Below are 14,049 nucleotides of genomic sequence, written 5' to 3' on the forward strand. Positions count from 1 at the left end.
ATAAAGAAAACAGACATCAGGGCCGGGCTGTGGGAGAGCCCGGCCCCAAGGCTGGTCACCAGGGCTGCGTTGGGACGGGCGCACTCACCGGGGACCCTGGGAGCCCCCAAACAGGGCTAACTCATGCGGGGTGATGTGGGCGCTGAGGAAGGAGAAGCTCTCCAGGATGTACTCCATCAGGCTCTCGGCGGACGCGTGCTCCCGGCGGGCTCCGCGGGGCTGCGGACGGATGGACGGACAGCCGGAACTCAGGGCAGCCCGGCCACCCGCCCAGCATACCCACCCTAACGGCGTCCTGGTCACCGTCCCTCAGCAGGGCTGCCATCCCCTGCGTCAGGGACGGGCAAGGGGACGCGTCCCCAAGGCCCCTCCCGAACGGCCTGTGACAAGGTCTGGCATGACAGCTGGAAGGAGGGCAGATCTGAAAAATCTCACCGGTCACAAACACCCACAGGGACAGGGCAAATGACAGGAGAGAGCTGGAGAGCAGGGCCCTCCCCCAAGAGGGCCACCTGCCACCCGGAGTGTGAGGCCTGAGGTTGCCAGCTTGTTCAGTTTTCCAAGAAAAGGTGGAAATCTAGACTTTGTGGGGAGCTGCCCAGTTTTTAACTATCAACAACTAATTCCAAATTATTTTCTAAATACGGCGTGGGTCAGGCCAGACAACTCCCAACAACCCAGGCCAGAGGCTGCTAGGTGAGCCTCTGAGTTCCAGGTGTCTCCTCTCCCGGGGAGACGTGGAAGGAGAGGAAGTTTAAGGCAGCCCCTGACTGGGCGAGGCGGCAGGAGGGGGTGTCAAGTCGTCAGAGTCTCCCAGTGGCAAGTCTGCTGTGGCTGATTCCCATCCCCAGGGGCCTCGTCTCACACAAAGTGCACCGAAGGCATAGCCCAAGTAGATGCTGCCCCAAGAGCCAGAACTGGGCTCCTGAAAGTTGAGCCCAAAGAGAAAACCTTGAGCAACAACAGAAGAATAAGACTAGTTGCAGAGATTTCCTTGCCCAATAGAAAAAAAAAAAAATATATATATATATATATATATATACACACATATACATATACATATATATACATATATATATATGCGCGCACACACAGGCGCATGCGCACACACACAGTTCTTGCTGTTCACGGTAGTTACGGTGTGTAACGTCGTGATCTCTGGATTTGAAACTGAACAATTGCTCCCAGGGGAGATGCAGAGGCGTGAGCCTCTGGTCAACATTTTCATCAACCCATCAATACGTAACCTTGTTTTCTGTGTGTCTGCTTAAAGACGTCTTATTTAATATAGACGCTGTACCGCTGATACACTAAACCCAAGGTCAGTGGCATTTTAACTCACGCCTGAACACAGCTTATCCAACACACACATTTCCTCCATAAGGCACGTCAGGAACACTGGCCAGCACCTCAGCCTGGCACTTGGGCGCTGTTTCAAACAGCGAAATCACCAGAAATAAGTACAGAAATGTGGAAAACGTAGCACTAAATATTCGGTGAAAAGGACACTTGGGTGCAGTATGAGCTGAGAAAAGAAGGAAGAGTGTCATCTCCTTCAGCCTCAGCTGGGAACTTGCACATGAGGGGACTCCAATTATTTGCCCCTTTGCACGTGCCTCTGAATGACCACGAAAGCATCACGAGCACGTTTCAGCAAGTAGATGAATTTGCAAAAACAGAATCTGTGAATAGTGAGAATTAACTGCGTGTATATATATACACACGTATAAAATTAAATCCTCATTAAATCCTCACATATACCCATGAATATAAATACGTGAATTTATACACCTATACCTATGTGTATAATTTCTCTTGAAAAAGTCAAACTAAACACCATAGCCTATAATCATTTGTATTGTTCTAACTTGGTTTGCCCAAAAAAAAAAAAATTTCCTCGAAGATGTTTAAAATTATTGTCCTATTGTGGTATTACTTTAGGTTGTTTATGCAAAGTGTATTTTTCAAAATACAGGTATGGGGGCTTCCCTGGTGGCGCAGTGGTTGGGAGTCCGCCTGCCGATGCAGGGGACACGGGTTCGTGCCCCGGTCCGGGAGGATCCCACATGCCGCGGGGCGGCTGGGCCCGTGAGCCATGGCCACAGAGCCCGCGCGTCCAGAGCCTGTGCTCCGCAACGGGAGAGGCCACAACAGTGAGAGGCCCGCGTACAGAAGAAAAAAAAAAAAAAATACAGGTATGTGGCAGAAGCTGCGTGCGTGCCGACCCGCATGGTTCTACACAAACGCCGCTAAGAAATACAAAAAGGGTGACGTTACTTCTTAAATTTTTTTCTTGAAATTTTCTGGCAGGTCCTTTTTAAAGACCACAGCAGTGGTAAACAGCGAACGTGTTTTTAAAGTTACTAGATACAAAGTGAAAAATTAAACTTTCACCTGTGCTGAACTGTAATGTTGGGGGAGGGGTCACGGCTGGAATAACCGAAACGAATTTTGATGAGAGCTGTTAAACTATTTCAGTGCCAGTGAACTGAACACAAAAGACAGTGGTTCCATAAAGTAATTGCTGTATGGGGACTTCCCTGGAGGTCCAGTGGTTAGGACTCCGTGCTTCTATTGCAGGGGGCACGGGTTCGATCCCTGGTTGGGGAACTAAGATCCCACGAGCCTTGGGGCACGGCCAAAAAAAAAATTGATGTCTAGGTAGGTGCTGTATGTATATATGCTGTATATATATGCCATATGTATATATATATATATATATAAGTATACATTTTAGCTTATGTACATCTGTATATGTAAACCAAAAAAACAGAAATAACCTGCCCAGGCCAGCACCTCTGAGAGCCACCCAAGGACAGCCCCTGGCGTGGGCCCTGTGGAGAAGTTTTGGTGTGGGGCGTGTGGCTGTGAGGGGCCTCCCACAGTGCCAGCTCTGACCCTGAGAACGCCCCGACTTGGGAATTTTAAAGCTGAGCTGCAGCCCCACCCACCCAGGTCAGAAGATGTGAGATGGGGCTGGGATCTGGCTGGACATGGAGCAAGTTATCCACACTGAGCCCCGACTTCCTCTTATAATCCTCCTCCCAGGTCGTTGAGAGCTGTTGTTACACCCATTGGGCTGATGAACAGATTGAGGCCCAGAGAGGAGACATCGCCCACCTGGGTTACACAGGGGTGAGGCCAGGATGCTGGCCCAGGCTCCCTGCCCCAAGATCTCACTCCCAGTTGTCACACCATCAGCAAAGCAGGACTTCCGCCCAGCAAAGAATAAACGTACCTTCAGCCGGTCCCTGAAGCTGAGGACCTGGTACTCCAGCTCCCGGAGCTGGGGCGGGGCAGGGTCCGTGGACCTCAGTAAATCCAGGACATCCTGCAGGGGCCTCTCGAGGGGCACCCCGGGCCCATCCACTCCATCCTCGGTTTCTGCTTCATCGTGGCCTTCCTGGCCTCCGGGGATCACGTGGTTGCGGAAGGGGGAGCCCCGTGGCAGGTCGAGGCTTTCTACTCCCAAATTTCTCCACCCAGGCTGCTCCACAAATGAGGCTTCCGCCAGGTGGAACACCTCTGGCAGGAGGCCCAGGGGTGGGGGGTCCTCCTGGGCCCCCTCTTCAATGGAGGTGTTGGGGCCAATGGCCAAGGGCAGGAAGCCCACGTCCGAGGCGGATGCTGTTGTGCTGGTCTCAGTGTCTCGGGGGTCCTCGGAGCTAAAGGAGTCCATCTCAGGCAGCTCCTGACTCCGGCTCCGCAGGCCAGGCCCCCGAAGGTCACCGTCGGACAGGCAGCTGAGGATGGAGGTGGCCCTCGGCCTGTCCAGCAGCAAGGCTTGCTGTGCCGGCTGCTGCAGGACAGACTGGAGAGGGGGATGCGGGAGCAGACTCACCAGCTGCCCCAGGGATCACAGCGAGGCCCCCAGAGGGCTTCCCCCACAGACCCTTGCTCTGCATACGCACATTCTCAGGATGACTGAGGTCCACCAAGGTGACTGGCAGCCCGGAAGTGCTGATAAGAGCCTGGCACCTCTCTGCCCTTATCCCTCATCACCCTTCTAATGCCCTTCTTTCCAGCCCCAGTCTCTGAGTCAGACCTCATTTAACCATCACCACACCTCCCTGAGGGTGGGCACTGGCTCATCCTCAGGCCACACAGGCGAGGATCAAAGTGCGAGAGTTTTAATCCAGGCGAGCTGACATAAACCCGAACCCCTCCCCCTCACCAACCGAACCAATAATAATGGTTGATGTTCAGACAGCACCATCTGTTTTTGCCAGGCATTCTTGTAAGCACTCCTCATTAACTAAGTCATTTAACCCTTACAAAGCCCCATCAGGGCGGTGCTGTTGTTCTCATTTCTCTGATACGGAAATTGAAGTCCAGAGAGGTTGAATGACTTGCCCAAGGTCACACAGCAGATGAAAGGCATAGACAGAATTTGGACCCCAGGCCATCTGGCTCCAGAGTCCATGCTCTTAACCATAGATGATTTTTCAACCAAAGTACACTGGGACCACCCTGGCCAGACAATCACGTTTCCTCTAAATGCACAAGTTGCCCAGCTCATATAAAGCTGCCTTCCGCACCTAAGGTCCAGAGGCGGGAGACAGGTTCATCCAGCTCAGCATCACCCTCCCTCTGGGCTTGACAGAATGTCCTTGTTTTTGTCTCTGTCCCTGGACCCTCACTGGGGCACCTGCTTTGGGAAGATACTTGAACACATGCAGGATGACGTGTGCACCAGGTTATTTACAGCCCCGTCGTTGGTAACAGCAAATAACTGAACCTCAATATCTTGTTAAACAAAGTGCGATTTTTAGCCAAATGTGGAATGCTGCACCGTGCAAACAAAGAATGAGGAGCGCTCTGGGAATGACAGTGTCCAGTACATCACTCGGTTAAGGGCTGCTGTGGGAGAAAGGCTGGGGAAGAGGCATCTGCTCCCAGACGGCACAGAGCATCTCTGGAGGAATATGGAGGAAGGTGACAAGAGTAGTTGGTGCTAAGGAGGGGACCCAGGTCCCTGGAGGCCACAGGAAAGAGGTATTTTACTGTACAGGGTGTCAAGGTATTACCTACTGGAAACGTATACTAAAGGGTAAAACAGACTGGAGGCCAAGGTCATGGCTGGGGTGGTAGAACCATCCAGAGAACCCCATCCCAGGCATCCGGAAGAACCAGCCGAGCCCAGGACCAAGTCCAGAGGCCCCAGAATGGAGGGCTTGGCTGCGAGAAAGAAAAAGTACAGAAAAACACCCAGGATGACCCCCAAACAAGGGAGGCTGAGCCCAAAGTTTGCTGCTCAGCCCACCCCCTGTGCTGGCCCCTGGGGAGTCCCCCCCACTCCCGGTCCCAGCTAGAACCACGGCACCCCTGCCCGGCGCGGCTCACTCACCAGGTAGTATCTCTCCCGGAAGCTGGGGGTGCTCGGGGGTGTCCAGTTGTACAAGAAGCCCTTCCTGCTGCCCATGGAGAGCTTGCCCGTGGGGCTGGGCGACACCAGGAAGCTTTCGGTATCAAACGGGCTGGAGGAGAGCAGAGGCCAGGGTGTCATCGGTGGCCGGAGGACACTGGAGCACAGACAGGACCCAGGAGGTGGAGGCTCGGGGAGGGGCAGGCACAGCCAGGGGACTCCAAATCCACGTTCTCAACCCTTCTGGCCACGTCTCTCAGAGGCTCGCTGCCCTGAACGCCCTTAGCCAGATGGCGAGGGGCGGCACTCGGCCGCCACACAGGTGAATGACACCCCCCTTTAGAGGCCTTTCGAGAAGCTCAGCAGACCAGAGGTGGACACTCGGCTCTGCCGTCTTCTGGGTTAGCCACGTCACTGCCCCCCTCAGATTCCTCATCGGTCAGGGGGCGCCAGTCACAGGGAAGGCTGCAGATCCAGGGTGAGGAAGTGATGCGTCAGCCCGGCCCTCGCCTGCCCTTGGAGCAGGCAGGCGTGGGTCAGCCCTCCCTGCCTCGTGCCTCCCTGCACACAGGCCTAGCTCGCAACACCTGGGGCCCAGCCCAGCCACGAGGGCCTGAGGCTCAGAGGCACTGCCTGCCCAGGGCAGCTGCAGGCCGGCAGGATACCCGGGTCCTTGGACTTGCCCGGCTTGGGGCTGCATGGCGCTGGGCCACCCCCTGCCCCGTACACTTGAGAGGCGTGCTCAGCCCCGCTAGACAAATGAAGACACTGAAGCTGGGGTGTCACTTGTCCAAATTCACCCAGCTCACCGGGGAGAGGGCAGTGGCTCCAGTGACCCCGGCTCGGACCCCACCCCAGGGAGGAAGGAGAGACCGGCCCCAACTGGTCACAAGAAGCACCAGAGTAGAGGAAGTGCGTCTCAGCCCCTTTGCTCCTGCAGCACCTGCCCTGGGGAATGAGGAGAAGGGAATTTCCTCGAAACCCAAGGTTTCATTTGGGAGAAAGAGCTCTGCTACCAAAACCAAAACCTGTGGAAACCACCAGCGATCCTGAAATGGCATGCACAGTGGAGAGCCCCATCCTGGGCAGGGGTCGTTCTCACGCGTGTCCCCCATCCATGGGGCTGTGGGCTGTGGCCCAGGGAGGACTCAAGGTGACCACTCGGCGTTATGCCTGATGGGTGGCAGGGGTCAGCGGGGAATGAGGTGGGCACAGCAAAGCCAGTCCTCCTGGGCAGAGGCAGGCTTCTCCCAGGAACCCAGCCCAGGAGGCTGCTGGAAAGGGTCCTGGCCAGCCCAGGTCTTTATTTTATTTTATTTTTTAATATTTATTTATTTGGCTGCACTGGGTCGTAGTTGCGGCATGCAGGCTCTTAGCTGCAGCATGCGGGCTCTTAGCTGTGGCATGAGGGCTCTTAGTTGCGGCATGCGGGCTCTTAGTTGTGGCATGCGGGCTCTTAGCCGCGGCATGTGGGATCTTTTTCCCTGACCAGGGGTCCAACCGGGGCCCCCTGTATTGGGAGCGTGGAGTCTTAACCAATGGACCACCAGGGAAGTCCCCAGCCAGGTCTTTAACAGCCACTGGGTCAAAAGTGAGAAGGGAATCAAAAGTCAGAGGGGCGGGGGCGGTGGGGTAGGCAGGGCTGCAGGTAAGGGTCTGGGCCCCAGCCTGTCTGGGGGGCAGGATGAGGGCAGGGCTGCCCAAGGTGGATGCTAAGGCGTGGTTAGGCCACCAGGGGGAGCCGGCGAGCCCCCTTCCCCCCCACCCCGCCCCCTCCTCTCTGGGTGAGAGTTTGGGGCCGGCCTCCAGTCGGGGCAGTGGGCCCCGGGCAGGGGGAGGCGGCTACCCCGACTCACTTCCACAGCACCTCCAGCTGCAGCTTGATGGTGCCCAGCTCTGTGATGTCCACCACGATGACCTGCGGCCGGGTTGTGAAGAAGTCGGTGATGTCGCAGGTCACTGTGCCCACCGCCAGCGAGCTCAGGCCCCGAAGCTCTGTCACCTGCGGGGATGGGGAGTTCTGGGTGGTGTCGGAGCCAAGCCCCGCCCCCCGCGGCGCCCCGGCCCCGCCCCTAAGCCCCACCCACCTTGATCTCCAAGTTCTCGTGCAGGGTGGGGATGAAGACCTTCTCCTCCTCGTCCCAGGTCTGGCTGTCGTCAGACTCGATCCGGCCCCTCAGCTTCCAGCGCTGGCGGCCCAGGCGCAGGAGCACCTGTGGGCCAGGCCCACGGAGGGAGGGGTCAGCCGCCCCCCTTGCCCCCTGCCTGGGGGCCCTCCCTGCCAACTGGGTCGGGGCGGGGACAGAAACCCAGCTGGGGCCCTGGTTGCCAGCAGCTCCCAACCCCCAAAGGCCTGGTGAGGAGCCCTGAGGTCTGATCCCGCCCGGAGCGTGGCTGTACCTCATACTGGTCTCCCGGACAGAGGCGTGCGTAGCCCACCAAGCCTGGAACACAGAGACGGGCTAATCTCCTCTCCACTCTCCTCCGTCCCTGCCCCATGGGTCACAGGCCCTCACACGAGGAGCCCCCCCCATCACAGGGTGTATCAGCTTCGGGGGATGGGGGGATAGGCCTTCATGATGACAGTGGACAGGCCTGGGCCCTCACTTTCAACTCAGAGAGGGGATAGGACTTGCCCGAGGTCACAAGTCACAGGAGTGGAAACGCGGGCTGGGCCTGGACCCCCGGGATTCTGACCAACCCTCCGCACAAGCCCCAGGGTCCCCGAGAAGGCCTGATGCTCCCTCCACACTGGCACCGGCCCAGCCACTCTCAGCCCTGTTCTGTTACCTTTCATCCTGACGTGGAACTCGCCCAAGTGAACCTCCAGGGCCCCCTCGATGAGCCACATGTCCTGCAAAGCCCCACACAAGGTGGCTCACCGCCTGCCCCCGGGCTCGGCCACGGGGGACGCACAGACCCTGCCAGACAGAGGCCCCCGGGCAGAGAGAGAGGCTTCCTCAGGGCCCAGGGAGCCCCAAGACCGGCCCGACCCTCGCGGCGCTGCCCGCCACCGCCGCCCACCTCGGTGCACTCCTGCAGGCTGCGGCCCAGCTCTTGCAGGCTCTCTCGGGAGGCGCGGCTCGGCGGGCACCGGGAGAAGGCCCGCTGCATGTTGGAGGCGCCGTCTCGCAGGCGGCACTGGATGCAGTAGCCTTCGTAGAGCTCGTCCACCTGCGGGGCACACGGGCCCGTGGGCGCGCCGCACGGGCTACTGGGCGCGGCCCACGCCGAGGGGCGGAGCCCCGACCTGCCAGTCACTCGCCCCCGAGCAGCCGACCCCACCCCGGCTGTCCCACCCCCGTAGACTGTGCGCCCGCGGGGCAAAGACCAAGTCTGTCTCGTCCGCTCCGCATCCCCAGCACCTGGCAGAGGCTGGCACCCAGCGGGTGCACAGTAAAAACTAGTGAACTGGCCGGGTGGGTGCATCGCTTCCCCTCTCCCTGCCCGATTTTTCAATTGTGAAACAGGGAAGGTGGGTTTGTGATATTCTGTCCGCCCACTGGGCTCCTGGGGGAGTAGAGCAAGCTCACGGAAGAGTTTGCAGAATATAAAGCTTAAGGCACTTGCTGTGCGACCCTGGGCCAATCCCTGTCCCTCTCTGGGCCTCTGCAATCACATCTGTATGATCGGGTGGTGGGACTCAACATTCCCAGCCCTCTAACCCCAACCCCCTGATCCCCATCTCAGGGCTCAGCCCCTGCAGGCTCTGCTCCTCCTCGGCTCTCTCCAGCCACCTGGCACCCAGAGAACCTCCCGCCACCGCCCCACTGCTAACCCAGCAGAGGCCCAGCAAGCCGGGAGACACCCCCCGAAGCCAGGCTGACCTTGCTGATGTGAAACTCCATCTTCCGAATGTGCCTTTCCACAGAGCGTGTTTGCTTCTCCCAGAAGAAGAGAAGATGCTTCAAAAGTAGCCTGCCCACACTCCCCCCCAGCCCCTGCCACCCTCCTCCAGGTACTGACACACAGAGCTGCGCTCAACGCCAGGCCAGCCCCTCACCATCCCTAAAGAAGGCGCATCACTGAGCCTCAGTTTCCCCATTTGTAAAGTGGGGAGGAAACCCAAGTATTCCTCCCATGGGACAGCCAGGAGGATGGAATGCAAGCGAAGACGTTATTCTCATCCAGCCAGGCCCAGCCATGGCCCACCTTGCTTACCACGTGCAGACAGGAGTTTCCCTCACCTTGTCCAGGTCATAATAGAAAGCCTGCAGGGGAGGAGAGGAAGGAGGGAGTCAGGACTCCAGTGCTCCTCCAAGACCATGAGGCTACATCCCAGGGGCGCCTGAGCTCAGAGGACAAAAAGCCAGCGGCCACTCCGTCCTCTGAGGCCTGCAGTCAGCAAGCTGTGGTCCAGGCCAAGCAGGAAGAATGAGTAAACACACGGGCTTTGGGTGAGGCAACTCTAGGCCTGACTCTATTTGCCAGCTGTGTGTCCCAGGCAAGTTTCTCTACCTGTCTGAGCCTCCATTTCCTTATGTAAAGTGGGGTACCAACAGCACCGACCCCACAGGGTAGTTACGAAGAGTAAAGGACGGTGTAAACTCAACAAGAGGGGAACCAGTGCAATTTGATTATTTAAGGGGTGACTTCAGCCATGACCAGAGGAATTGAGAGTGGGGAGAGGCGGCCAGCACCACCCAGGAGTTCAGGTCTAAGGAAACTGCAAATCCGGACTGGTCCATCCAGATTCGCAGGGGGCCACGGTGTAGCCAATGAAAAGAATATATTGTCGGGATGGGGGAACCTTTGTATAAAGGGCCAGATAGTAAATATCGCAGCTTTGCAGACCACATGGTTTCTGCCACTGGAGCATGAAAGCGGCCACAGACAATATGTAAATGATGGGTGTGGGCTGTGTTCGGATAAACTTTAATTCCAAAACAGGCCCTGCTTTGCCCACATGGGTTAGAGTCACTATATCTGAGCCTGGACGCATTTCCACAAGGTTGGCGATCCACTAAGGAGAAGGACTAAGAGGCGGGAGAGTATGTAAGTTGCGATTTCATTTTTGTAAGACAACTGTTAACCAAACCACTCTATATGCACAATCTGTATATTTGCATGAGTATGTGACCAGGAAGGAAAATATGGAAAGATAAAGACTAGATTGTCCTCAAGGGCTAAACAGGGTGGGACAGAGAAGATTGCAGACGGGAACCAGTCAGGCAAGAAGGAAAAATGGATTAACCCCGTGCCAACGTCTGTTTTCCTACGTATGCATTTATGTGACATTGTACGTGTAGGATTATGAAATTAAAACTCTATGTAAGGGGACTTCCCTGGTGGTCTAGTGGTTAAGACTCCACGCTCCCAATGCAGGGGCCCCTGGTTCAATTCCTGGTCAGGGAACTAGATCCCCGCATGCATGCCGCAACTAAGAGTTTGCATGCCTCAACTAAAAGATCCCTAGTGCTGCAACTAAGACCTGGCGCAGGCAAAATAAATAAATATTTTCTTTAAAAACACACACAAAAACAACTCTATGCAAGAAATTAAGAAATAGGAAAGTTCCCAAGGCTTTGGAAAGAGAAGTAACTGCACAGCAACTTCTCAGAAACTGAGAACCGGACCCCAGGTACATCGTCCCTCTGGGTGGCCCCAATGCAGTTGCTGCCCCTTCCCTGCCTCAGTGTGCCCACCTATGAAATGGGAGTAGCTAACACATACAGACCTTTACATAAACCTTGCGTCCCTTAGAGTTACTTCTAGAACAGAGAAAGAGAGACCGGAGGACGTGAGAACAGCCACACCCACAAGAGAGGGAGGCCCGGCAAGTGCTCGGAAGGGCCGGGAACAAGGCAGCGCCTCCTTCCGCCTCTGCACTGACCCATTTGCCCACCCAGGACAAGGCATGAGTGAGTTTGCCCGGCCTTCCCTTCTCCAAGTGGGCCGGCAGGCTGGGAGCCCTGCATCTCCCACCCTGTCGACCCCCGAGGTCTTCTTTGCTGGGGCCAGGATATAGAGGTGAGGGGACATGACTTTGATAGATTCATTCCCCACCCCCTCGTGTCTGCAGTCCCTCCGTCAAGCCGGTGGCCCGCTCTCTGCATTGGCCCTTGGAGGAGCAGGGCTGGAATGAGCTAGAGAAAACCATAGACATCAAGGCCTCCTGGTTTCTGCTTCCAGAAGTTCTCATTAAGGACAGGAGGGGTTTTCACAAGGCAGCAGCCGGATAGAGAAGAGGGGCTGGGAAGGACTCCCCAAGATGCAAAAGAAAGCCTCCCCACTGGAGAGATGCAGGCACCCAGCAGTGGGGTCCTGGCAGTGCCAGCAGATAAAATGCAAGATACCCAGGGAATTCCCTGGTGGTCCAGTAGTTAGGACTCCACGCTTCCACTACAGGGGGCACGGGTTTGATCCCTGGTCAGGGAACTAAGATCCCGCATGCTGCACAGCGTGGCCAAAAAAAAAAAATACAAGACCCCCAGTCACATTTAAATTTCCAATAAACAATGAATACTTTTTTTTTTTTAGTATAACTGTGTCCTGAAGATTGCATGGGACATACTGAAAATTGATTTGTCATCTGAAAATCAAATTTAACTGGAAATCCTATTTTTTTGGTTTGTTTTTGGTATTGGTTTTTTGTGGCGTTTGTTTTGTTTCTTCTAAATCTGGCTTTGCTAAGGGGATGGCAGAAGCCCAGAGCAGGTGAATCCTGGGCTAGACAGGCCCCAGGGCAGCCTCAAAGATGCCACTCGGATGAGAGCAAAACTGCAGAGCCGCTGGACGTTGTGGGAACACGCAGGGATGATCAAGGACGGACGGTGTCAGGGCCACTGGCACAGTGACACACCCTGGATTCAATGCCTGATCCAATTTCCTGCCATCATGTAAGCCACCCTGATTGCAGGGGGCCCAGATGGCCAAGCGCTACAGAATAGGGCCATCTAACGTAGACACCCCTCTGCACACTCGCCTACCTTACAGTTACTTCTAGCACTAAAGGGAGGTGGCCCAAAGATGTGTGAACTGCTGCACCATGTGAGGGCGGGGGGCTGCCGGGAGCTTCCCACCAGTCTGCGAGGTTAAATTCATCCAGGTCCAAGTGAGGTTCATTCATCAAAAATAAAGCCCACTCCTTAGGCCTCTGAGTTCCGAGACTGAGAGTCACACCCGTGATGCAGGCAACGGGGGGAAAGAGGGTCCATCTTGGAACCCTGGCCAAGGCTGCTCGCCTGGGAAGGGCCCGGGAGGGGTCTCACCAGCCTGGAATTCCTGCGGGTGTCCTTGTGGCGTCCTGACAGGTAATCCAGCTCGGCCTGCTGGACGCACAGATACTCCCTGTGAGGAGAACAAGGAAAAGGAGTTGGAAAAGGAGCAGAGAAAGGAAAGAAACAGGCAGATGAGCAGAGTTCCAGGGAGGAGGCAGCCACGGCCACCAGCAGGGACTGCTCAGCAGGCTCAGGGGTCAGAGGGCAGACTCAGCCCACCCCCAGGAAGCCCAGTCCCAGCTCGCCCAGCCTCCACATCCCACACACCCAGGGCTGTGCGCCCAGCGCTGTACAAAATGGGGAATCCCTTAGGTAATTCCCCAAACAGCCCTGCAAACAGGAGCTACTGTTATTATACCCATTTTAGAGATGGGCAAACTGACCCTGAAGCAACTCAGCGCAGGGTCACACAGCAGGGAAGAGGCTGAACCCGGGTCTGAAACCAGGCAGTGGCCTCCAGAGTCCAGTATCTTCACCCCAGCCCGTGGGGAGGTTACAGAGAGCACACCTCCCTCACAGCCAAAGGCAGGCCGTCCTGCTGCCTGGATGCCCAGGCCCAGAAAGGGGCCTGACAAACCCACTCTGGAAGGCACAGAAAAAGCCATGGGCCCGAGGGGACTTTTCATGTTGTGTTTTCCGCCAAAAAGAGACTCGGACATGAAACCTGAGGTCTGGACTTGGGGGCCAGGTGGGGGCCCCGTCCTGCTCCATTGTAGATTTGCTGGCTTACCCCAGGAAGGTGACTCACCCTCTCTGGGCCCACTTACACTACCTTCTGTCAGACCACAGCTCCCTCAGGGGTTGGGCTCCCCAGGAAGAAGGAGATGCCCTTGACCCCAGACACGTCTCAAATGTGCGGTCCTCACAGGAATCACCAGAAGCTTTCCTGGGAGAGCGGCACCTTGGAGATAGGCCTCCACCCTCTGGGCACATCCCCGGCTCCCTCTCAGCACCAGCGCCGGGCGCACTGTGGGATGACCCCTGCGTAGGGAGCCAGGCACCGGCACGGAGGGAGGTGGCATTTACCCTAAGCCCAGGGGACAGCAGGGCAGGCAACCTTGGCCCTGGAGCCCCACTCTCTGCTTCCTGGCTGTGGGATCCTGGACAAGATGCTTCCCATCTTTGGGACTCAGTTTCTCGCCTGGAAAAGGAGGCTGAGAGAGTCTCTCACGGCATCAGGGACACGAAGCACCAAACAAGTCATAGAGGTGCTGCCGCTGTTATTATTATTATTATTATTATTATTAATTAGTGAGGGATGAAGAGCAGGTCACAAGAGGTGGAGAGCAGGACAGGGCATCCCAGGAAGAAGGAAAAGCCTTCCATTCGGCAAATGTGCGAATACCCCTCCCCCCACCTCAGCTCCCATGCTGACCCGACCACTGTGCCCCTAATGGGCCGATCATGCTCCTGCCCCAGGGTCTTTGCACAAGTGGCTCCTTTGGCTTGAAATGTTCTCCCGCC

General features: G+C 56.4%; 1 protein-coding gene across 5 annotated transcripts in view; it reads right to left on the reverse strand.

Moving 5' to 3' along the window:
• The window catches only part of RIPOR3 (RIPOR family member 3), a 75,529-nt gene that overhangs the window by 8,112 nt on the left and 53,368 nt on the right, over positions 1-14,049 (reverse strand). For 4 of the 5 annotated variants that reach the window (XM_067708444.1, XM_067708443.1, XM_067708445.1 and 1 more), the window contains 11 exons: positions 12,577-12,655; positions 9,553-9,576; positions 9,193-9,246; positions 8,390-8,539; positions 8,156-8,219; positions 7,766-7,809; positions 7,453-7,578; positions 7,222-7,367; positions 5,348-5,477; positions 3,239-3,811; positions 89-219 (listed from right to left, as the gene is read on the reverse strand). In XM_067708444.1, coding sequence (XP_067564545.1) covers positions 89-219; positions 3,239-3,811; positions 5,348-5,477; positions 7,222-7,367; positions 7,453-7,578; positions 7,766-7,809; positions 8,156-8,219; positions 8,390-8,539; positions 9,193-9,246; positions 9,553-9,576; positions 12,577-12,655 — 1,521 coding nt within the window. Of the gene's footprint in view, positions 1-88; positions 220-3,238; positions 3,812-5,347; positions 5,478-7,221; positions 7,368-7,452; positions 7,579-7,765; positions 7,810-8,155; positions 8,287-8,389; positions 8,540-9,192; positions 9,247-9,552; positions 9,577-12,576; positions 12,656-14,049 lie in introns of those variants that run through there. The other variant, XM_067708446.1, reaches the window with a different exon arrangement.

The sequence above is a fragment of the Pseudorca crassidens genome, chromosome 15, assembly GCF_039906515.1.
Source record: "Pseudorca crassidens isolate mPseCra1 chromosome 15, mPseCra1.hap1, whole genome shotgun sequence".
Lineage (NCBI taxonomy): Eukaryota > Metazoa > Chordata > Mammalia > Artiodactyla > Delphinidae > Pseudorca > Pseudorca crassidens.